Genomic DNA, 25,734 nt, shown 5'->3' with positions numbered 1-25,734 from the left:
CGCCGCCATTATGCGTGCTGCGGGGCGGGGCGGGGCGGGGCGGGCGTTGGGGCAGTGCTCCGTAGCGTTGGGTGAAATGTAGGATGTGGCCCATAGCACAATACAAGTCAAGGAAAAAGAGAACAGCGATGCCCAGGTGGGGTACATAACAAAGAGCATCGTGGCCTTGCACGAAGGTGCAGCAAGCAGTGCTCTGTGGCCCCACACAGGTGGCAAGACGTGGAGGGACACTGAGAAGCAGGGCCACCACAACGCCGCCCCTCACAAACTGGCTGTGACGGGGGCTCCCTCACGCCCCAGTCCTCACCCAGCCTGCAGCCCTTCTTCCTTACAAATAGTTTTAAGAAGTTACCACTTCAAAACAAAGTTAGAAAAAGGCACTTCACATTTTTAAAAGCAGATACAAAAATCAAACAGCCTGTACAGCCTAAAGAGTGCAGCAATCACTCCCGTGTTTACAGTATTTTAGAATAAGGATCAAAAAGGGCAGGGACATTTGTTTCTTTCAAAAAGAAAAAAAATGGGGGAAAAAAGTGTTGTACATCATTCACTTACTACTGAATAGAGAACCGAGGTGCATGAACCCCTTTAAGCCCTTGAGTGCATCTACTATTTTCCATACCTGCAGAGTTGTTAAGAAGTACAAGAAAATCAGGAAGAAGTTTACAAAAAAAAGCTTAGGAAACTGGAATTACACTACTTATGAGATCTTCAGAAATAAAGTTGACTAAAAAAATCCACACCACCAGTGAGGTAGGCAAGCATCAACTTTACAGTTTCATAGAAACAGACCTGCAAGAATGGGCAAGTTAGAAAAGTGACAAAACTGGGATGAAGATATTCATGAACTAGCATGGCAGTAGGACAGACTTGCGTGTTAAGTTTGTATAGTTTTTCTGAATAACATACACAATATTGACACTGATAGCCTGAAAAGTTGAGCTTTATGCTGGAAGAAAAATTGTGATCACATTTAGTATCGTGGTGGCTGGAAACATTTACAAAACCAGAGATTAATAATCATGTGCAACTTCAGAAGACTTCTGCAAAATAACTTTAATGACTTGGTTCGTGCCATTTTAAAAACAGTCATTTTCAATAAAAATCAATACTTTTTTTGTATTGACTTTGCTTTCCCATTCCTATTCACTTCTTTGATAATGGTTTGGCATCCACAGTATGTACAGTCTGGTTGCCTAGGAAGGTGTACTGAGTTTGATTATCTTGAATTTCCAACTTGCTCCTATAGTGCACAATTATTGTGGACTTTCCCCTCCCCCCCATTTATAAAATAGGAAAGTCTTTTGTGAGAGCTTCCCAAAATGCCAAAGATGACATTAAGCAAAGTATTTCTCAAATCTCTCTCTCTATATATGGCCTGTCTGACTTTAAAATCAGTATGCAGTCATGCACATGATGGAAGATAATCACCAGAATAAAACACCTATTGTAATCTGGAGAGCTGTATAATCTATCCCCGGAGAGCTGTATAATCTATCCCCATTCACTATAGGAATCTAAGTACTGCTGTCCTTGGTCTTTCCTGAGCAAAATAGTCATTGCATCCTGGTAAGATTTTTGCAGATATGTATGAATGAGAAAAGTTTGCTCATGTTTCTCATGACCCAAGCTATCTTTACTCACCTTTATCAAAGGAAGAATCTCTGTAACTGTGCTTGGTGTCATTTAACCAGCAATGTTATGTTCATCAAACACCTTGAGTTCTTCTAAATAACTGGTTTGGGTCTATTTTTTGACAAGGCCACACAAAGAGTCCTTTTACAGGAAGATGGCATATGGGTTCAGGTAGGTAAGTGGATTCTTAAAACACATTCCCATCTCAAAACAGACAATAAAATGGGCATCACAAAAATCCATGTTATACAATAAGCTGTATATACAGATTGAAAGACTGCATTTCAGTTTTTCCTATTACTCAGTATAACAAGATTCAGTAAAACATGGAAGCAAAGTACCAATGGCCATCTTTCCCCAAGTCCTTGAAGAATTTCTCAGGATCTCCTACACGTCTTCAGGTCTCTAATGTTTCTTCATTTGCACCACAAGTGTCTACAACACAGATTAAACAACTTGTCACTGGGAAAGCACGGACTTTGGAGTTGGCTATCCACTTGTCTGTTTCAGTATTATATTCAAGAATGTGCCCTAAGCGACCAACACCCTGAAAACCAGCCAGGACATAGACTATAGATCCCACAGCAGCACACTTCACTGTAACACCTTTCCATGGCATTGGAGACACCATCTTCCATTCATTCATCTTGATATCATAATATTCTACATTATCAAGGCCACCTACAAAGCAATGAAACAGATAACTACTTATTACAATATACTGTCGAGGCTGAACTTGAGCATACAAATGCTTCATAAAATTTAGTTATTTGCAAGGTCTACATTGAAACACAGATCAAACAAAAATCCTTGAAAAGAAGTGCCACAAGTTTCTAAACTAGCTGCCCTCCCCTTTTTTAAATACAGGAAGAAGAGTAGAAAGGAGACTGAAAATGAGAGGTATTGTTATAAGTTTCACATTATAAAGATTAACATTTCACTTACTAAAGATTCTAATGTGTTGCTTCATGAACAGAACAATGCCCAGTACATTATGGATTTGTGGCTAGTAACCAAAAGTTAGGAAACTACCTCAAGCTTGCCCCTAGTGCGACCATTTCATTCTAGAGGAGTCATCAGCATACTTTTACTTAAGTAGGTCATATACTGAAGGAGGATGTCTCTCCAGTAAATTTCAAGGATTTTAATATCATAATGGCCTAAGTGCCTTTGGAAGGGTCAATAGTTTCAAGTTATTAAGGAAATATAAGATTTGATCTATAAGATCAAATGTAAGATCTCTATAAGATCAAAAATATAAGATCTATGTAAGATTTGTTTCTTTAGGAAACAGGCAGATATCATGCTTCACATTATCTACAAACATCTTGTTATTCCTATTTAACAATAATGACTAGGAGGCACAGAAAAGTTTTCACTTCCAGTCTTGAATTATTGTAGAAATAAATCTCTCGGGTCTAGTCTCAGGAGGTGTAAATATTTCATCCCATAATTCTTCACCATTATATTAAGAACAATTTATCAGTATGGTTGCAGAACATTAACAGCAAAATACTTTACTTATTGCCTCGGTACTACACATTCAAGCAAATACACTAAAATTCTGCAAAGTGGCAGTTCTAACCCTAACTGTTAGATAAAGTACAAAGATTTTATCTACCGCTACTTTTGAATTAAGAGTCAATCATGTTGGAATAGTTTCAGTAGCTAATTAAAGTAAAAGCTATATTCTAAAACAGCATTAATGTGAAATTAGATATTCTAGTTACCATAAATAATAATTAATAAATCTCCTAGCAGAGAAGTTTTCATTTTCAAAAGCACTTCAGAAACGCTATGTAATTAAAATTAAAATTAAACTGTCCTGGGAAATTAGCTATCACTCTACTTTTACAGATCAGGAGACAGATCATAAAGTGACCTGCCTATGACAGTAAGTCATATTTCATTAACTAGGGCAGTCAAGAAAATTCTTACTTTTTCACCACTTGAAAATAGCTCACTTAGACTGAAGGTCCCAAAACACTGTCTACACTTTTACCTGTCTCTTAGAGGAATAACAAAGTTTCTCAAAATACATAATAAAGGATTAAAAAAAAAAAAAGAAAAAATTTTATTTTCTTAAGCTTAGCCATATTAAACTACTGCAGAACTAGGCTAAACTATGGGTGCATTTCTGAATTTGACTGTATTATCATTAGTAAAATTTCACTTTGGGAAATGAGATATAGTGAAGCATGGAGGAGAAAGAAGGAAGGCAACAACGTGTCAGCAGCAGAACACGTTTTATGGTACTGCTCAAAGTTTTTCAGCTGACTAAAGTAGAATGAATTCTTTGCAAAAGCAAAAAAAGGCCCCCCATGAAACCTGGTGAGACCATCCGGAGAATTACAAGTGCTGGAGTACCTGAGCCATTTTGTCCACCCACAGCAAATATTTTGTCCTTCACAAACACCAGTCCATGATTCTTCCTGGCTTCAATCATTGGACACAGCTCGGTCCACCTGGAGAAAACAACAACACAAAGCCACAGGAAAATTGACTATTTAGTTCCTAGAAAATAAATATAAAATACATAAATAAATCCTGGAGTTGGGAAAACAAAATATGAAGGGAAGCTGAAGAAAATTAGCCTTTTAAGTAAAACTACAAGTAAATGATACGTTACTACTTAACTCAGGAAAATACTTTAATGCACACAATTCTTCGTATTCATCTGTATTTCAGGTATTCCTTGGTTGAGCAAAGCACAAAGTGACCAAAAATATTCGGAGTTGATAGAACACCTACGTTTCGGTGGCTGGATCATAAACTTCACAGGAATTGAGTACTCTTCCAGAAACATTGTTTCCCAAGCTTCCTCCACACACATAAATGAGGCCATTCGCCTCCACCATTCCATGGCTGCAGCGCTGAGTCAGCATGCTGGGCTTTGTGTGCCAGCTCTCTGTTCTCGTATCGTAGCATTCGAACAAATACAGTGCAGAATTTCCTTAAAAAAAGGAGAAACCCACCAAAGTGGCATTAATTTTGGTGGTTGTTATTCAGGAGGAGAGTAACAGTAATTATCAAGTTTGCTTTGTTAGTTGTAAGGGGAAAGATGCTTTTCCACCACTAAAAATAGGGCCAACCAACTTGAAATTTGGGACTATTCAAAAAGCACATACTTGTAATTGTTTTCTTGACTCTTTTGTTCCAAAATACTTAAGTTTATAAAATTGCTGTTCGTGTTTGAAAATGAGTGTAAGTTATGCAGGGTTTTTTTGGAGGGGGGGCCGGACTGAACAGAGATGTATGTTATATTTTGATCAGATACTGAACAAATTGCCATCAGGTACCGATCAAATCGCCATCAATCCATGCTACTCTCACTACTTGGAGACATGTGGAACTTTCAGATGCGAAGATGAAACCAGCTTTGTAAAGTTCGTACAGATTCATGCGAGTCTCTCTCTGAGCAAAGTGATTTGTACAATTCCCAGAATATTTGCTGCTTTTGAATTAGACAGCTAGATTATGTTAAAGCATAATTCTTAATTATTAGCAACCACAAAATAGCTAGCTCTCACCATTTTACTTTCTTCCTGGGGCCTGGCAGATACTTAATATTTTTTGCAAGCACAAGGTCTGTCTTCCTCCCTCAAGGGCCAATAAAACTATTAATGAAATCAAAAGCATTTTATTTTTAAATGTAGATAAACGGGGGCTTAAATACTTGTGCTTGGATGACTAGCCATAACAAAAGCAGAGGCGGCTGGATACAGCTTGCTCTGAAAGGAGCCAAGTGCATACACTACCAGCACTCACTACCAGCTGAGGACCATCAAGATATGTGGAACAGTGTTACGTTTCCGGACCCAAAATACAGGAGTAGACTTCTATAAACTGTATATTTGTTTACTCCTACCACATAATTTTCAATATCATTAAGAACAGCAGAATGAGACTTAATTTCTTGAAGTAAATACACATCCTTATTGCTTTGAAGCTGTACAAATTCTTATGCACGGGAAGTAGAGAATAACTGTCTTTAATGTCATTGCTAAAAAGTGAAAAGCTGCTGCTTTCAGTATGTTGTCAGGATAATGTTAAATGTTTGTTCTGCACCTGAATGGAAGAATTCAGTAGGTTTAGTGCTCAAACTCTGCTGGGTATTGCAAGTAAACCAGGATTCCATCAGTTCTAAAAGGTGAAGCAAACCCTGTTGCCTTAGTGGACTGGCACAGTACTTTGTTTTCCAAGCTCTCCAGTCAATGCAAGCAGCATGCAATTTTTAGATTTCTCTACAACACACTACAGCACTTTTTCCCAATTAATAGTTTCGCATAATTGTTTGCTCCAATTTAGAAAACACTCTGATCAGGATAGACAGGCCTTTGTAAACAAGCAGTGTTCACTGGATTCCAAAGCAAAAATACACCTGCAAAGTAAGCGAGTTTATTTATTTTTATATGTGACTTTTTTGTCTCTCTCATGGGAGATTTAAGAGATTTTATAGTGTTCCAAGCCTTGGTTAAACCAGTTTCAAATAATGGGAAGTGTTATGTCACATTTATCACGCTAGGTGGCAGCTACAAACTGTCTTATTGTAAGACGTCTGTTGTAGCAGCAGATACTTTAGAAGTCAGATAACATTACTAAGTCAATTAATGGGAAGCTGTAAAATTTTGATAGTGTTTGGCACTGATAACAACTATTTTTTCCTGCTCTCTTTCCTCTGCAGCAAGACAGAACTCAATAGGATCTACTAAAAATTTCTCCCTAGGTACAGTGTTGTTTTTTGGCAGAACTTTTTAAAGAAAACTTTTTATGGATAATAGCATACCTACATTTCTACTTTTGGTTTCCTGAACATGCATCAGGTTAATCTAGACAAAAATTATTAACAGCTGCTATTATGCTAGCGTTTGTGTCACCCACTAGTGTTGTTTTTTTTGTTTGTTTGTTTTTGTGGGGAGGGGGGAAAAAACCCCAGTGGTCTTAGTTTAACTACAAGGACAATTTAACTACATCTAAATAAAGCAGTATTTAATCATTTACTGAGGCAAGCCAACAATAACAAATTAACAGAAGATAACTTCTGTCATTTCACAGAAAAATCAGACTAAAAAGAAAATCAGGTATAACTTCACCACCAAAACCAGTAACTCAAAACCTTTATTTCACACTTTTTTCTTTGAAAAAAGATCATTAGGCCCAACTCATACAAGGAATGCCATTGCCAAAACGCAGGTATTCCGGCCATATGCCGGAGAAAATTTTAAAACAGTTCTGTCGATTTATAGAGGTAAACTAATAGCAGAGTGGGATGGCAAATCATGTTTGCTCGTCCCTAGTTAACTCTGCAAAGTACAGCGTGCCATACACCCTAGTTAATGTGAATAATATTTCAATAAGTGAAACCATTTTAAAAACACACCAGAAATAGCTTGTTGGGTTGTGGGGAGGAGAAAATTCTCAATATGGGAAAATTAACTCATTAGGCTAACATGGCAACGTGCAGTTTCTTTCCAACAGAATCATGCAAAAACCAGAAAAAGCTCCAGGTATCTTTGTTTGTGCTTTTTTTTTTTTTTTTTTGGTTTGGTTTAAAGATTTTTAGTGTCTTACCCACTTCTGAACCACCAGATGTATAAATTTTGCCCTCAGCAGCACAGGCTGCAAGGCTATCTCGAGGTGTTGGAGGTCCTAGCTTGGAATACCAGCTATCCTTCACCACATTGTAGCAGTCCATTCGCTTTATAGGGAAGAGCTGGGAACCACCCAAAATATAAACTACGTTGTCCCAGAAGACACAAGCTGCATCCCTGCGCTTTTCAAAGGGACATCGGATGTCTGTCCAGCTGTAATCCTGCATTACAAAGAACAGGTAATGTCTAATAGATTGTAACACTTACCTGCACAGCGAGTGTTTTTCAAACAGAGCTTTTTCATAGAGATTTAGATATGGTCAGTTTTAAATTTCCTTTTCAAAACAAACATGAATACTGTTTATTGAAGAATACTCCTCAGGCGTACTCTTGAAAAATTCGCTTAGACACAGACATAGTTAGCTGCAACGAACCACGACATTATCAATTTCTATTTCCTCATTCCCTCTGTACACCCCATACAGCTTCCCTGAAAAACAGATTTTTTTTTTCCCCCAACAGAATTGACCTCCTGCTGTTATCAAGTCAGAAGCAATGCATGTAGTCAATAAAGCAGAATTGCATTTTCTTTTATAGGAATGGAAAAAGACATCTTACATCTAAAGAAAATAAGTACAGAAAGTAAAACCAAACAAAGGCAGTGGAAAAAGGGAAAAGATAATATCCAAATTGACAAGCAACTCAGTTAAAAAGCTCTGTGATACATACTTTATTACCGTAACAACTAGAAGCTTATTTACAGAATTTACAAAACACAAATGATCTATAGCTATCCACAGTTGATAGCATGAGAAATAGGGTAATGCTTTATCACAAATACTGACAGTCACGTTGCCTGGAAACTGATTTTGCATGGATTGGCAAAACCAGCAAGTTATCAAATACAGGCATTAAGGCTACCCAAAGCCTTAACAACACCAAACTCAGCGACTGATGGCAGACCCGGATAGCATACAGAACAAGAAACACTTCTTGAATAATTGCATCTCACATATTCCATGCCATCGTAAGCACAGCTTGCGTCTTATGCTGAACAGGAAAGCTTGGGACCTTAACTTATCTCTGTCACCTCAGGATGGTCTAGCTAAACCTGCTGAACGACCTTCATCGTAATGGTTCACACAAGACATTACATTATTACATTTTCTTAGCAAGGACATACTTCAAACACCTTGGTCAATGAGGAGGAACAGCGACTCCTACATGGGGGTTCAAAGAAAGAGGCAGAGCATGTTATAGTCCAAAACATCTTACAATCTTTTCCTGTAGCATCCCCCAAATCAAGAAGAGCTGGCAGGTGCATGTGGCCCTTTATGGTGAGAAACACGTCCTGAGGCATCCTAGAAAGGAAAGCCATACTACAGCATGGCAAAATAAATAGCTGCATAAATCTTAAGAAAAACGTCTTAGTGCTTTGTGCAAGATCATCATATTTTCTGGCTCAAATTTCTGGCACTTTTACAGAAATCCGTTTTCCCTTACTGTTGTACGGGCTGAGATCTGACCCACTTTTGTGGCTTCCGTTCATAGCCACCCTTTCAATCACACCTTTACCAAATGAAAAGCCATAGGCTCTCCCATAACCTCAGCACACTCAGCAGAACCCTCCTCTTCCCAGCAGGAGACAATTTAGGTCCTTTTCTTTCAGTGCTCTTCAGCGTGTTGCCCTGAACCCCATAGTATTCATTTCAATAGGGCTTATGCGCTTACAAACAGTTGCTTTGAACAACAGCCAAGATCTGTGCAAGCCTCTTTTTTTGCAGGGGGCGGGGTAGTGGGGTTAGAAGGAAAGAAAAAACAAGATGAATATATGCTGACACTTCGCCTGCTGACCTTGGTTTTCAACAGCTGGTGATGCAGGACACCAGAGGCAGAAGCTGTACCTTCGTATTTAATTGTTTTTGAAAGTTTTTTTTTTTTTTTTTTTTTTAATTAAAAAAGAAATTTAACTTACTAAAACCATCTGAATTCTTGGCAGCTACAAGACCCTACAGTGACAATTCCAGATGTAATTATTATGGGCCACGTGAAAGAGCACATCCTTTTGTTTAAAACTTTTTCCTCCATTTCAGTTGCTACTTCCTCTTCCAAGGAAGAACAGTAGACATGTCTAATATGGACAACCTTGCCATTAACAGCGTATCATCTACAGCTCCTTATCTCCTTGTAAGAGGTATGCTGGTTCTCTTAATTGTCAAGAAATATCAATGCCAGGCATCTGTTAATTTTTAATTGCCACTGGCAGATTTTTTAATTGTTAAAAGCAAATCTTCCAGCTAATTCTGGTCACTACGGCTAACAGAATAATTTCAAAGGAGTAAGTATATTCCTACCTCAAAGTCCCATGAAGTCATGTATAAATTTTAATCAAGAAATCATAAAAAAAAACTTTATTTCCAACTTGGAGAAAAGGCTTTTTTTTTTAAATGCTCTGTGGAAAATTCAACAAGAAAATGTTTCCCACCACCACAAATAGAACACCTAAGATTTTCAGTATAATTCTGAAACCAAACATCTCTACTCAAAATAGTGCCAGATTGCTCCACAAGAGTTTTATGCCCCAGTCTGCATCTGTTCCATCATTTTGATCTCTTGAAGGACATGCAACAACTGAAGTATTAAACACAGCACAACAAAGACAAAGATAGTTAAAGTAATTCTGTTTACAGCTTCAACAAACACGGCCTATTCAATAGTGAAATAATTTTTGCAGTATTAGTGAAAGTTATGTCACTCATAACCAATATAATATTTTCAGGAGAAACATAACCTAAGTTTGTTTTGAACTATTTCTTTAGCTGATGCATAAGGATTTAATTAAATTATTGAATTTAATTAAAATCAAAAGTAGAGGCTTAGGTCACTATTCAATCAACCCTGAAGACAACAAAAAACGGAATTTCAATTCCTTCCCAAGGTCCTAAAACCTTGCAGAAGTACATATATAACCTTGATTTTTGGCACTCTGACACTCCCATTATCTTTTGATATGACTAATTAAAGCAGGTTAAACATGTGATGTAGTATTTGCAGCACTGGAGCCTTACATCCCACACTTATTTCACATGCACGTGACGATAATCCCACAGGGGTTCTGGATCCTTGGTTTGTGGCATTTAAGAAGCTACTGTCATAGTTACAGATCAAAGAAACACTCTAGGAAAATATCCAGAAAAGGACCTTTAAGTAACTTAAAAGCTAAAAATAAATTAAGTAAAGCTATTGAAGAAGACATGACAGGCTAGCTAAGAACACTTGAGGAAGCATATAAGCACTAGAAAAAAGAACACTGAAGGGAGACAATGCTTATTAGAATCAAGTTCTCCAATTACTTTCTTCTTTCTCCTTCCCTGCCCCTACCCTTCTGCCCACACCCGGCCCCACAGTTAATCCACATGCAAGACCACACAGCTCCAGCAAGAAGTAATTCTGCAAGATTTCTTCCAAAAAGAAAAAATAAAAAAAGTTACCTGCTCTGTTCCTCCCACCCCACTATATATCTTACTTGAGCATATGCGTGAAGAAAGATGAACATAATTCAATAATTTGGAATTCTCAATAAAAATACAAATTAAATGTCTCACTTTAAGTCAGCAAATCTGTGTTGGTTTTTTTTTTCCTTCAAACTTGATCAATGCTCATAAGAGGAGGCTTCAATTTTATTTTACCTAAGGGAATGCAAATTCATGTTGGATAAGTTCAAAACACACCCCAAGGGCTCGTTCATTCTGAATTAGATCTGACAGGACTCACATTCATTATGTAGTTCAGACAGATAACACAACTGTTTGAAATTGTAATAAGCATTTAATATGCTGAGGTGAAACAACTGGAATCTCTGCAACAAAATATTACAGGTGTGTAACTTAATTTATTAGAGAGCATTGATGCTTTGGTAGAAACTTATTTCTGTATTACTGCATGTGCTTGGCCAGTAAAACAGTGTACGGGTAATCCTTCTGCAAACAGCCAATGTTCCAAACCCACCTAGTCTGCAGAGCTGTAATAAACATTCCTGTGGCTTGACTTCATTCAGGAAACATGGAAGAAAATATCAGGCAAAGCTTTATTGCTCTAAATTGGCCATCTCTAAGGTTTTTGTTGTAGAAATTCACTTTTCCCCCCCACTTCTAGGGTAACTGGCTGCCAATTCTTCTAACATACTCTTAATTCGTGGAATTGTGAGCCACTGGACTTTAGAAATGGTTACACATTTATACTAAATGAATCAAAACCCCTTCTATTTTAAAACAGGTTCTATACTATCATAAAAGCCAATGTTTTATCTTACACTAAGAAGAAACTGCTTTGAGTTAGTCTCTGGACACATACGTGCATGCACATGCATATAGATTTCTACATATTCCTAACTGACTGCCTGATGTTTCTGTGACCTTTTATTTATTTCCAGCTGTGGGACGCACACACCAATCAATTCTCGACTCAAATGTATGTCAGAACTCCGTATCTAATACTGCCAACAAACAAGCACATAATCATTCTACTCAAAACAAAGTACTACATCTAGGTACACAGATTTGAAAATGCCTAATTAGCTACACCCTTCCAACTGTATACCCAAGAGGCAGGGAATACGTTCTTCCCCACACCATTTTGTAGATCATTATGCCTTAGTTAATACCATCAGCAAATATAAGCCACAGAGGATTACAAACAGTGAATCTTAATACATTCTGAGGTAACGATTACCTTTGGATTAAAATATCTGCAGGACTGGGGCTGTGAGCCTCCAAACAAAGCAATGCGATAATCATGTTTTTTTCTTCTTGGCCGCGTACCTTCCACTAACTCTTCTCTGTCTTCTGGGGAAAGTAGATGGTATCGCATCCCACCTGGAAGGAACACAACAACTGTTGTAGATCCAGTGTAGCTGAGAAAGGGATGTTTCAGAGCCAGGGAGGGGAAAAAAAAAAAAAAAAGGGGGGGAAATCAAGTTTCCACAGTACATCTGTACAGCTTAGTTTTGTTTTTTAAATGTACCAATATGCAATAGCACATAGGAGAATACATCCAGATTTACATCCCATTTCAATCTGCCTACTCCATGTGACAACAGGGCATGGATATGGACACATGTTACATACCAATTTATCTATCGGCTCTATTTTCGCCACTACTACCAGGCAACTAAGTTTGCCATGCTGAAACTGGCAAAAAGTAGTACAACCAAAGAAGACTAATACTGGCAGAACCGGGAGCCCATGTAGAACAGCACCAATGTTAAAGAAGGGACTTTGAGGCAACAAGGAGTCACTACGCCCTGCTCCTGACCCCATGGTTTCTGATCAATAAGGAATGTATCTACAAAAAACCCTCACTTTTGTTCACTACTTGACAATGCAAAGTATTAGTTACAATTGCTATAAGAAAATAAGGATTTTCTTACAAAAACATTCCAAAGAATGCAAAAATATTAGTGACATTACAAACCATTCAAACAAAAATCCGTATTCCTTCAACAATCCACCTAATTCCACGTCATGCAAGAAGTATGACTGAAATACTGATGCTCACCAAATACCTACCAACGTATAGGCTAATTTGAATCTTGCTTGTTGACTGAAGGAAAACAGTTGTATGCCAGTTTTAGATTTACACTAAAAGGAAGCTGACTAAGTAACTGCTACTGGAATACAAAAATTCTTCTGGAATATTTATCAACATCTTGGCTTTTCTTTTTCACGTGATAAAACTTCAGATTTGGTGTCTAAAAAAACTAAAAGCCTTTTCCCTCATCTCATCTGTACCTTGAGAATGTAACTATCTGTTAGGCTCAACTTCCAGAGTATGTTAGAGATGTAAATAGCGCAACAGAGGCTTAACATTCTTATTTGCATAGGGAAGCTTTGCAATATTAAAAATTAATTTCTTGAAATTTTAATAATTCACATATGAATATTAGACACTGAAGTTACTATCGTGTCCCAAAGGCACGCTAATGCTTCCAATTACCCTGACAACCCATTGACAGAAACTTCATTACATTACACATCACAAAGTTAATATCATTTGGCGATGACTTTCACTTCTTTTCTCTTGTTACACAAGAATGTGTGCTATTTACATGACAATCTGCTAATCCAACTTCAAATAAGTGCAACATCCTCAAGGGAACACAGTCAGATGTATTTAATGCGAAAATGTTGTCAGAGCATTTTAAACCAATTTTCAAAAATCCACATTCCACATAATTTTTAAGTTACACAGAACATCAAAGATTTCAACTAGAAGTCAACTTACTGATCACCATTTTAAGGCATTCTGGGTTATCCTGAATAAGTGGTTCAGCCTGAACTGTTTTACTTAAGAAGTTCTTTGATATAAGAGGAAATCGGACTTTAGCAAGAATGTCAACCATGTATGGCTGGCGATTTGGCTCATCGTACTTCAGCCATCTGACTGCTGCATCATAAACCTTAAACAAAAGAAAAGGAAAGATAAGAATAATGTACATCACCATAAACTCAGACAAAAGCTAAATCTCAGTGCTCTGAACAGATTCTTCTACCTGTTGAGAGTTAACTTACTTAACAGCACGTGGAGATTTCACAAGTATATACACCTCCATCTTCCAAAAAGGCAAGACAACACTCAGGTATGAAGTAAAATCCATGTACAAAACTTTTTTTTTTTTTTTTTAAATAAAAACTTCTACTGCCATTTAACCTTTTTTTCAAGTGGGAAGCATGAATCTGCAATTCATATTTATCTGGGCAGCATTAAAACTAGTATGCTTCGCATTCAATGTCACAACACAGATAATACTTCACCAGAAGTGCTGAAATAGTTTGTGCTTTATATAGTGTCATGAGCTGACAAACTGCTTCTGTTATAGAATCAGTGCTGGGAAGTTCCAAATGCATTGCTATTGTGTCTTGGGGGACCATTTAAAAATATATATATGCTTTTTTAACTGCAGACTGCCATAAGTTTACTGTTTTGAGACTCTCCTCTCTATCTCCTCTTTACAGGAAAAGATAATGGGTTTTCTTGGCAGGGCAGGGAGGACAGAACAAGCAAGGTAACCAAGAAACCTGTTTTATTTATGACTGTCCTCTGAGTCAGGAAGGTAATAGTGGACTTCCTTTCCATTCCTATGTACTAAGATATTTCAGTGCTGCTCTCAGACATAGCAAGCTTATCTACTACACTGCCATTTCAGAGTCAGCACTCGTTTCATTACAAGTGATTAACACATTCAATACCTACTCGTTGTAGCTGAAACTGATCACAGTGATCACTTGTGAGTGATTTAGTTCTGCCATTAAATGTCTCTCCATATTATGAGTTATTCAGAAGGATTGCTAAACCTCCTCTGCTGTAATCCTGCAAAATGACCACAGAGCAAGGGAAAGTAGAGAAAGAAAAAAGGATTTAAGGCTCAAGTTGCATCAGCTAAGGAAATTCAGCAGAATGTTGGCATACAGTGTTCCTGTCCCTATCAACAACAGAAACACCACTAATGTACAGGAAAAGTAGGCCACTTAGTAATCAAAACTACCCTTCCTGTTTCTGCTAAATGTAAATATGCTTTACATACAAAGACTGGACTATGTCAACTTTCTCTTGGTACTCCTAAGAAATAAGATTTCTTTGGTATCACTTACTAACTTTGCAATTTCATACTGTACGCTGCCACTTAACAAGAGGAATTTTAATCATGCCATGCTGCCTACCTGAAATTTCTATCGCTGATGCCACATTGAAGCATGCCATCTTTATCAGCAAAAGTTCAAAAAGTGTAAATTCTAAAGTGTAATTTCCACTACAAGCTAATAAAATATAACACTTCTAGCTTTGAGACTGTTACCCTGTGGCCTGAACTCTTCCCAGTCCATGGTAAGAATTTTGAACTGTGACCTAAATCGTATTTATACTTATAAACTAGTCAGCTGTCATATTCTTGTCACCTGATATTATTCCTCTACCCACAGTAATTCTTATTTTCATGTAACAGACACACCGAAGAAAATGCATTAATTATGTGAAGACTAAACTTCAGAGTCAGCAGAACACCCGTTTCTATTTAAGTGCACACACATACCATCTTGATTACGAGATCCCTCTGTTGCACTTCAAAGAGGCACATAGACTCGTGATGACATAGCTAAATGAACTTGAATTATCTAGTTCAAACGCCAGAACCAGCTAGAAAGGCAAAACTTCAGTATGGTTTCAACAGATGTGAGTGAGAACCTTCAAGAAGTATCCAGCAGCTACAACCATCTTGCAATCACCTCTTTGGGCTGCACTGCAGACACGCCTATAATCTATTTTCTTGCAGTAAGAACAACATTCTGGCAAATAAGCATTCAGGGCTGTGGTATACTGAATCAAGTTTTCCAAATGGGACTGCTGTGAATGTACTTTCTACCACAGTTTACAGCTTTTAAATGAATCAATTTTAGGCCCTTTCCAGCCACCCAGGCTTTTTTTTTTTGTGTGTGTTATTTATTCCATAAATATAGGCCTTCCACCAACCTGTCACTGTCAATGCTGCTAGTTCCGAGTGTTTGGTGCACCTTGCTCCTAAGTTCCGGAGTTCTGGAAGATTAGTTTATGTATGCATATTTCCATCAGCAGCAGCTCCTGTCTGAAACAAGCTGAGACTCAGCCCATACTCAGGTAGAGACATGCAGCCGTTAAGGTGCACATCTCACCCCAATCTGGGAGCAACTGCTGTAATACATTAAATTTAATTCCATTCATGTTATATGGAATTGAAAGCCCTACAGCTACCACAATACAGGAAACCGTTTTGCTTACTCCCTTTATTACTTCTCTTTGCAGCTCGCTGGGACTACACATGTGACATCCACACTCCAAGTGTGGATATTCATTAACATCAGGTTTTGACCAAGCTAGGATGCGCTTTTAGCAAGCACTACATGCATCACACACTGTAGGAACATACAAAGAGAGCTGCCTTAGTCTATTTCTTGATTAGAAAACCATAGTGAAGTTCAATGCTCTTTGCTGCTAGAAGACAGAGCTCTTTTACAATGCAACAGGGATCTCACCTGATCTTCTGCCCTCACAGTCAGTGTATCTTGGTTCAAGAGGTGTGTCACACGTTTAACATCAAGCTGAAGAAATTCATCCGTCTTGTAAACTTCAGTGAAATGTTGATGGATAAAGTCGTCTGCAGTGGCTTTCAGTTCTGGACAGTCTAGGCATTCCGCTAACACACTTATACCTGCAAAGGAAAAATTAAAAAAAAAAAATCCCAACTAAACTGCAATTACTGTGGAGAAAGGCTGAGGGAGCTGGGGCTGTTCAGCCTGAAGAGAAGGCTCAGGGGTGGCCTCATTGCAGCTTTTCAATACTTAAAGGGGGCTTATAAAAAAAGATGGAGAGCAACTTTTTGCTCAGTCAGACAATGACAGGACAAGGAGAATGGTTTTAAACTAAAAGAGGGGAGATTTAGATTCGAGGTTAGGAGGAAATTCTTCACTCGGAGGGTGGTGAGGCACTGGAACAGGTTGCCCAGAGAGGTTGTGGATGCCCCATCCCTGGAGGTTTTCAAGGCCAGGTTGGACGAGGCCCTGAGCAACCTGATCTAGTGGGTGGTGTCCCTGCCCATGGCAGGGGGTTGGAACTGGATGGTCTTTGAGGTCCCTTCCAACCCGAGCCATTCTATGATTCTACTTTTAATATATTAGACTAGAATAAAAATACCATAATTTCAGTGATAGTTACAAACCCAGTTAATATTTACTGATATGCTTTTTCTTTTTTTCTTTTTAAACAGAAGAAAAAAAATGCTGTTATAACTCATCTGCAACTCAGAACAAACTAAGATAAGCCCAAACTTGTGATCCCTATCCCTGCAGAACTAACTGGAGAGCCAGGCCTGTAGCACTTGCTCTATTAATTATTTCCTCGCTATTTCCTTCCCCATTGTGAAAGAGACAACAGCACGTTAACTAGGTCTGAGCCACACTACAACAACCCAGTCTAACCAGCACAGTTTGAGAGACTGCTTCCAGGTTTTGTGACCTTCCCTGACCCGGTCTCGCAGCAGCGGTCACCAACCCAGCCCAACTGCCTGTAAGAGCCACAACCAACTGGGACTCTAATGTGTCAGTAGCAAACTGCTGCAGGCCGACACAAAAAGTCAAGCTGATGCTGCTTCAAGAGCAGAAACTTGGCATAAAGGTATAAACAGCAACTGCTACTGAGAAGCAGTGTTTCCAGCCCTCCCTGTAGTAACCAGGTAAGCACAGGGTTATTCAGCAGGAAATCTGCTCATCATGCTGCAAGCCTTCCCTCCCCTCCTCCTCTGGAGGGTGGGGAGGTGGTAGAAGCAACCCACCAGCCAAAGGCAACCCATGGGATGCAACTACAGTGAGCTTCTCTAAGTAGTAAGATGCAAAATACAACAATAAAATCCAAGCATCTCTCTGACGAGCTGCTTTCCAAGCGAGAAATAACAATTTCAAGAGATTGCAGATTCACCACGGTTTCTTTCGAGTACACATTTTCATGGGCTTGCCTGCGAGTCTGCAGAGAACACCTTTCAACTTGTAAAGCATTATCTTGTGGAAAAATTGATTTAATCTTGATCTCCCTTTTGATATAAATTAGCAAAGTATGCAAGCGTTAAGAGAATATAATTAACTTTCTAGTTAACAAAGACCACAGAGGACTGAACATGCCCCAAAGCAAGCATAAGTGGCATTTTCCTTAGAAAGTGATGTCTTCCTTCCAGCAGTTGTTTCGGAGCCACTGCTGTACTGCACTGAAGCATCAGTTGAATCCTTTAATTCAGATAACTTTGCAAAACATTTCTGTTGATATTATAAACATCTATAACACACTTGAGATGTCACTAGGAGAATAACATAACCAAGGTCAGTAAGAAGCTTTATAAAGTTTCTTTAATCAGAGACTAAAGTGCTCCAAATCTTGGAGCATCAATACACACCAAGTTCTGCTTGTTATCTTTTTTTGGTAACTCTGAGTTTACAGTAAGGCTACAGGGCATATTAAGCACCAAACCTGCCCAGATGACAATCACAGACTTCACTCAAAAGGAGAGGCAATTAAAAAAAAGAGTAACCTAAACTTATCCTGTTCATATTTTTTAGAAGATACATTAATTTTGTATGAACGACAGCTGTCAAATTCCACCTCCAAGTACAGTAACAACAACTGAAAGCTCCACCTCATTGAACAGCTGAGGATCTCAAACAAACAAGAAGCTACAGGCTGCTGCTAATCTGGGATGAGACCTAGCAAAGTCAGTGGACCCTGGTACTGACCAAAAACTGCCAGATCACTTTGTTTATGGCAAGGGAAAACGGTTTAGATTGAGCCAAATTATTTTTTACGTATCTGGATTTAGCTAAGCGTTTCTGTCTTTGAGATGATACTGTTTTTTGAGAAGAGCAAAGTTAAAAACAAAGTAAAAATTAAGTCTGCATTTCTCTTACCAAGACAATTTGAAGCATCAACTTGTTCTTTCAAGAAATCCACACACATTTTTTTCACAGGTTCAATTTGATACTGGTTTGCTGCATCTAGTAAAGACTGGACGTTATTGCTGTTAACAGAAATTCTGCAAAACAGAAGATGCAAAGTTAGCACCAATACCTACTTAGCTGGAGCCAAAACACCAACTTAAACCAGTTGAAATAATGGCAAAATTATTCCCCTGATATTTCCCCAAGCATCCTTCTCTTCCATGCAGGGAAGACAGCCTCCCTTCATGGTCTTTCCAAATTGCTTTGGTTTGCTGTACTTTACTAAGGAAGGGCAAACAGTCCTGGATTTTAAAGGCTAAGCCTCTAACAGAGGCCATCTGGAATACCATGCTAATTACTTTGACTTGTGTGGTTAGCCATTTTTACAAAACAGAAAAGGAACAGAACCTTTTCCTGACAGCCACCTACTCCCAAACAGACATCAGCAAAATTTGTCTAAACTCATTGTGGAGACTGCTCTGGTTGACCTGTCTGAAGTGCACGAGCAGAACAACTATTTGGGAGTGCCTGAAGAAAAGGTCCAGAGCCCACAGGCAAGCTTTTGGGCACCAGCAGAGGCAACAGTACAGCTGGGGTGCTGACACTGTGTCTCACCACGGATGAAGCACACAAGACTCCTCTCAGAAAACAGAAAAAGCCTTCTTAAGGAGAGTTAATCCCATCAGCACAAAGATGAAGGGCCTGCCATCCATCTGCCGTAAGAGCTCGTTGCAAAGTACCGTTCACAATCCTAGCTGTTTGAGCGAGCTTTGTATAAACACTACAGTGCCTGCAGTGCTATTTAAAACCAAGCACGGGGGCAGCCTGAGACAGAAGGGAAATGCTGTTCACACAGTAGTTATCCACCCAGCCCGACCAGAGGTGAAGGTGCAACTCCCACAAATGGTTATCTGTGATAGCTACTATGGCCATAAAGAGAAACCCCTGCTGGTATCAACAGGGGCCTGGATTTCAGAACAATGGGGAATATCATTTGACTCCAACACTGAAGCCAGAAGCATTCTGAATTGCCTTCTGGAGATAATTACCACCCTCTTTAGTCTGTGGGGCTTCCTACTGATTAAATAAAAAGGAAGAGGGGAGGAGAATAGAAGGTCTAGTCACATCAGACTTTAAATGAGTAAAGGATTATAATAGTAATAAAACTGATGAATCATGAAAGCATTATTTTAACATTTTGCCATTTACAATTGGCAGGCTTTCTAGCAGAAATGTCATTTTTAAATAACAAAACTACCTTGCAGTATAAGCAAACTCCACAAGCTGTTCAATAATGTCAGGTTCTGCATCCTTTAGCTCCACTTCGAAGGACTTGGATTCAAGCATATTCGCTGCAAATAGATTAAAAGACAAACTACATCAATAAGCCACTCTGGTTATTGTATTTTCCACTGTTTGCAAAATGTAAAGTAATTATACAAAATGGGAACTTGCTAAGACTGCACACAGCTATTCGTGTTTCCCAGGACTACTCATGCAAGTCACGAAAGAAAGGAGGCAGTGTGACAACCAAGGTAACTGGTGTGTGCGTGCATGCTCGCGTTATGTCGATTATGCTGTAAGGTGTATCAAATAGAAAGGGTCAGAAACGCTGCTGACTGCAGCGCAGACTGCCAAGCTAGCATTACCAAGGACAGGAAGCACGGACTACACTACTGAAAGCTATTTCCATATTCACGCTGATAACAGAGCCAGCTCAGAGCTCCCCACACCCAGTCCCAGCATTGCAAGTTCACCCGCAGATGGTTACAAGGCAACCACTGGAAGGCACACTCGTTCTACTGCTACTTCACCGTGCTATAAAACGTGCATTAAAGTCAATTTAACTTGTGCACGCCTTACCCATGATTTGTAAGATAGGTAGTACATGGCTAAATTTGTAAAGTTAGTGCTAACGCAAGAACGCTTACGTTCCTGGAAGCCTGTTTTGTTAAGCGGCAGTGCCTAATGGTGGGAAGGAACAGGGCAGGCATCCTTTGTGCCACGGGAGTAACGACTCCAAGTTTTCAGGTTAAGGGAGGGAGACCAACTGTAATACAGTGTATGGGCTCCAGCTGGGCTTTCATACGAAGTAACACTTGGTTTGATCAAAGGAGAGAAAGTGAAAATGAGGGGAATGGTGAACAGAGATGAGTGGAAGGATACAAACTGAAGCAATCTTCACTTACACTCGTCTTTGAAATTAATCACTTTCATAAAATAAACAGCTTGTCAGCCACGTATCTAACAGCATATGACCACAAAAGCATAAAATCAAACGATTTTGAAGACTTACTAGTGAACATCAAGTTAAAAAAGTGACTTGCTGAAGCGAGCACAACACGGTGAGCTGGGATCTTTCTTTCCTGAACCATAAGAATGACATCACACAGAGTTCTCTAAATCAAATGAAAAAAGACAAACAGAAAAAGATAAGCATTTTTTAAATACTTTCAAAAATATTTCTCTAACAGCAGCTTAAGGAAATTTCACTGGTGTCCTTAAACTCTGTAACTCAAGGAGTATCATGAAACAAGAATAATTTTCTGAAAGGCAACCAAGTCAGACCTTTGGTCAGGATGACCAAAGTCAACCTGAAGAAGGAAAAAAGCTCAGTTTTCCCCATGAACTTGCACCCTAAAGCTGGTCACTGATAAAATATGAACTCTAAAGCTTTTCCTGTGACATTTACATCAACCTCCTATAACAGTCTCCGCAGCATCTAGCGGGGGCTGCAATGACACTGCAGCCTTTTCATCCATCAGGGGCTTTCTTACCTACTCAGCTGTCAATTTTCATAAAAACCTCAGAGGATCCCAATACCTGAATTCCATCATACAGCCCAGAGTGAAAGCCATGAACAAATTCAAAACATGCAGTTGGATATGTTAAATAAAGCATATCCCAAAACCACCACTTATATCAAAGAGTCTGAATGATCACACCTGACCAGCAACCAACTTTCAGACAAAATATACTTTTATTTCTCATTGTTTGCTAATTGTATATAAACAGCGCATGACAGTTCACAGGGGAGAAACTACGAGGAGAAAGTGACAGAATTTAAAGTTGTCAGGAGACAAGAGTAAGGGGCTGGGGTAAAAATATGTTATTTGAATAGATTTTAAAATGGTATCCTTTCTAAGAACACACTGACTGAAATAAAGGCGCACCATACTGCAGTTAATTATAATATTAATTAGCATTAAGAAAATTAGTATTAAGAAAAAATGGTTTTAGGAAGCTAGCTCAGCACTTCCAGCTACTATCTTGAGACTATTTTGGGTAACACCTACCTACAGCCATCCCAATATTAACCCCAGAAAGCAGCATTTCTACTGTAGGAAGGAAATATTTGATTAGAACAGTGTTAGAATTTTCTCCACACAGACAGTATTACCTAGGGCTCCACTTAGGCTGATAATCCACATGTAGCCTTGTCAAAAAAGTATATTTTTTAGTTTCTTAGAGGACACCCATCAGAAAATGTTCACGGGACAAAATATAAATGATATATTTTAAAATGTTTTAATTACAAGTACAGATGTTTTAATTACAAGTATAGATTTGAAGGGGTGTATGACACCCAACTTCCTTTGTGCACCCACGGCACCATTTAAGACTGAATCAATAAAAAAAGACCATGTGAGAAAAGTTTCAAAGGAAATCTTTTAAAGCTGGAATTCCCAGAACATCTGGTTCAAAATAAGCGTTGCACATTAGCACTATAAGATACCATAAAATTCCGTGGGTAAGCTGTGCTAAGGCTTGTAATGCTGCTTGACCTACGTGCTGTGTTTGTAAGGTATGTTTAGTGTCCGCATGTTTACTGCCTCAGCTCAGTATTTGAAGCATCTCAGATATCCTAAAGCCTCTCTGGGCGTGGGAAGAAATATTTGTCAACCAGAACAGATCATCGCTTTCCTTTCTTCCTCTGTGACGTTCCTGGGTGTAACTGGTCTATTTCAAACACCGTACAGAAATTCCCAGGAAGAACTTCGTTCCAAAAGGACCCACTTGCATCACTCCATAGCTCCAAGGATGCAACGCATGACCAGCATTTCATCAACCAAAGGACACACCCAGGCGTCAGCCGGCATTGCCAAGCTTTGTGAGCTCGGCGACACCTTGCAAACCCATCCCAACTTCATTCTCAATAGCTTCCCCCTTGGCACATTTCCACTCAGCTACAAAGTGGCAACAGAGGATTTATGCGTGTGCTGTCAAATAGCTCAGAAAAATCCACAAAGATATGGGTCATCTCATTTTGGAGATGAGCAACAACTCCTCCACGCACCGAACATACTTACTCCCAACATCTCACCAGAACTAAGCGCAGATGTGTCCATAGTTTGCTCTGAAATCCCATAAACGCAGCAGCTGCCTCTAGATCCCAGCTCACGCAAAAAGCAGCCTCTCAAGAATTAGCCGTACCTTCCACCCAGACCATTTTCCTACATCATTAAACCAATGCAGTTTAATTGGTGGTGTTCTGCATGCAGGTTGCTATATCCACCACAGGAAAGTTTTCACTCACAGCATACTGAGGTTTTATAAGTACAGCACAATCCTCAAGTTATCAAAACACATAGAAGAGCTTCCTGTAGGTCCTACTGAACTGCAGCACAACGAACCAGCTGATCCAGTACGTTTTCCTCAGGCTGCTCCTCCCACAAACAACTAGGACAAGCACGAATATCATGAGCTACGCACAAGTTTCTAGAGTGGCGGACAGACATGCAAAGCTACCACCTGAAGTCTGATTTGAAATTTTTGGGAAACTCTGGCAAAATAAAAGACAGATGTCAAAATCCAGGGTCGCATCCCCGCCAGCACACCGAATTTCAAGACACCCCGAAGTACCCACAGGTGTCACAGCAGCACTTCAGCTTCATCCTCTCACACTGGGGGCTCTATTCCCTCTACCCAAGTACAAAGAGCCACAGCACCTGGCATCCCCTTGCCAACAAGGCCAGCAGTACGAAACAGACAGTGCCCAGCTGAGTTACTGGGCTCAGCCACACCCTGGAATATGTTTTACCTAATTCAAAACAGAAACAAATCCTATAAGAAGTAGGTCATAGGCTCTGAGCGTCAACGTAAGTCTTAGTGCTCCATTACCTGAAGTCACCACAAACCTTTCATTGAAGTCAACTCAGTTTTTCATACACAAGGGCTTAGCTACACAAAAAGCTTTACGCACACAAGCGTAACTGACAGCATTATTAATAAAAGATGCACAGGGCGGGTGATGGACAAAAGCAGAATCTGATATCGCTTCCTAGGCCAGGCCCAGACAGATGGGCACGTTACTAAAAGCTGGCCTGAGCCTTTCACCAGGCTGACCTGGGAGGCGAGCAGCTGAGCCCTATGGCCAGCTCCAGCCTGGTTCCACGTCGCTTTTAACTAACGCCAGGGCCAAGGCGGTTCCCCTGAGGAGCAGAAAGTTCTCTTCACGTTTCGGGAGCCGTGCCCACTCTCGCACCACAAGTTTGGGGCTCTCAAGAAGAGAAAAACGACCAGCACTCCCCCCAGCCTAGGCAGCACAAGCAGATTTGGGGGTTTTCACGGGTGTTTAATGGATTTCGACAACCGCAGCCTTGTGCGCGTGTGTGTGTGCGTTACCTGCTTGCGCATGCAGTTCATGACGCCCATGAAGCCCGCCAGCAGCTTGGCCTCCTCGCGGGCCGCCAGCTTCTTCTCCGTCTTCTTCTTGCCGCCCTTCTCCGCCCCGGCGGCGGCCATGGCCCCTCACCGCCAGCACCGGGGGCCCGCCACCCGTCGCGGGCCGCATGCGGCGCCGCGGGGACCCCTCGGAGGCCGCCCCGCAGCCGGGAGCGGACAGACGGACGGACGGGCGGACACACGGACGGACGGGGGGATGCCGGAGCGGAGGAGGCGGCCTTGGAGCTGAGGGAGCGAGGCGGGGCTGCGCAGGCGCGGGCGCCATTTGCCGGTGCGCTGCCCCCGCCGGGGGTAAACAAAGTGTGTGGGGGGGGCGCGGGGCGGGGACGTGGGGGCTGTGGGGTTGGGGTTTGGGAGCTTTCAGTGCATAAAGGGGGCTACAGGGAAGCTGGGGAGGGACCATTTGTCACGGGGTGTAGGGATAGGACAAGGGGTAATGGGTTTAAACTAAAAGAGGGGAGATTTAGGTTAGATATTAGGGAGAAATTATTTGCTCTGGGGATGGTGGGACACTGGGGCAGGTTGCCCAGAGGAGCTATGGGTGCCCCATCCCTGGAAGTAGGATCATAGAATGGCTCGGGTTGGAAGGGACCTCAAAGATCACCCAGTTCCAAACCCCCTGCTGTAGGCAGGAACGGCACCTCGCGCAACAATCAGGTTGCCCAGGGTCTCATCCAGCCTGGTCTTGAACGCCTCTAGGGAAATCCTCTCGCCCAAGAGACCAGGTCAAGGCTTGTTTTTAGAGGTTTAGGCTCAGTTCCTCACCTGAGGGGTTTTGAAGCTGTGTTGTTCTAGGGACTGGTGGTAGTTGTGTGCATCTGTGAGCAGTGAGTGAATGGTTTCAGCCAATGCATGGAGACCACACCAGCTCTCGCTTTGAAGTTCCTCAGGCTCAGCCTTGCTCCGACAAGGTGGCAGCAAGGCTCAGGCCTGTGTGGGCTGAGGAGGGAGTTGTAATGTATTTATCATTGAATCACAGAATCATTAAGGCTGGAAAAGACCTCCAAGACCATCTGGTCCAACCGTCACCCTACCACCAATGTCACCCACTCAACCATGTCCCTAAGCACCACGTCCAGCCTTTCCTTAAACACCCCCAGGGACGGTGACACTACCACTTCCCTGGGCAACCCGTCCCACTGTTTTACTACTCTTCCTGAGAAGAAACGTCTCCTAATTTCTAACCTAAACCTCCTTTATCTCATTGAAATAAGTGCACTGACACACTTGGCTTTACAAATTTTACTATATGAGAGAGAAATTCACAGACAAAGGGCATGTGTGGGAGCGGTGAGGTCTGGCTGCTCCAGCAGTGG

At 40.4% G+C, this 25,734-nt stretch overlaps 1 protein-coding gene across 2 annotated transcripts; it reads right to left on the bottom strand.

Moving 5' to 3' along the window:
• Positions 1 to 1,046: 1,046 nt before the first annotated feature.
• On the bottom strand, positions 1,047 to 24,631 carry KLHL7 (kelch like family member 7). 2 transcript variants are annotated; one of them, XM_040546700.1, is made up of 11 exons: positions 24,359 to 24,631; positions 21,030 to 21,132; positions 19,992 to 20,085; positions 18,704 to 18,828; positions 16,289 to 16,464; positions 13,509 to 13,683; positions 11,958 to 12,100; positions 7,207 to 7,447; positions 4,387 to 4,588; positions 4,003 to 4,100; positions 1,047 to 2,316 (listed from the first exon to the last, which is right to left on the bottom strand). In XM_040546700.1, exons 1-11 carry the CDS (start codon positions 24,476 to 24,478, stop codon positions 2,033 to 2,035), a joined length of 1,761 nt encoding a protein of 586 aa, XP_040402634.1. In that variant the 5' UTR covers positions 24,479 to 24,631; the 3' UTR covers positions 1,047 to 2,032. The 2 variants fall into 2 exon arrangements, with proteins under 2 accessions (XP_040402634.1, XP_040402635.1); XM_040546701.1 differs by lacking the exon at positions 24,359 to 24,631 and having other exon boundaries at positions 19,992 to 20,108.
• Positions 24,632 to 25,734: the final 1,103 nt, after the last annotated feature.

The sequence above is a fragment of the Cygnus olor genome, chromosome 2 (genome assembly GCF_009769625.2).
Source record: "Cygnus olor isolate bCygOlo1 chromosome 2, bCygOlo1.pri.v2, whole genome shotgun sequence".
NCBI lineage: Eukaryota > Metazoa > Chordata > Aves > Anseriformes > Anatidae > Cygnus > Cygnus olor.
The sequence above is the reverse complement of the archived record's forward strand: the minus strand, read 5'-3'. Positions and strand labels throughout refer to the sequence as shown.

Excerpts from the sequence above, each read along its gene's own strand:
- KLHL7 (XM_040546700.1), bottom strand. The coding sequence starts at position 24,478 with ATGGCCGCCGCCGGGGCGGAGAAGGGCGGCAAGAAGAAGACGGAGAAG. Across the intron at positions 12,101-13,508 it reads ATGCCTTAAAATGGTGATCA|GTGGGATGCGATACCATCTA; the intron begins GTAAGTTGACTT and ends TGTTCCTTCCAG. Across the intron at positions 7,448-11,957 it reads GCAGATATTTTAATCCAAAG|GATTACAGCTGGACAGACAT; the intron begins GTAATCGTTACC and ends TTTGTAATGCAG.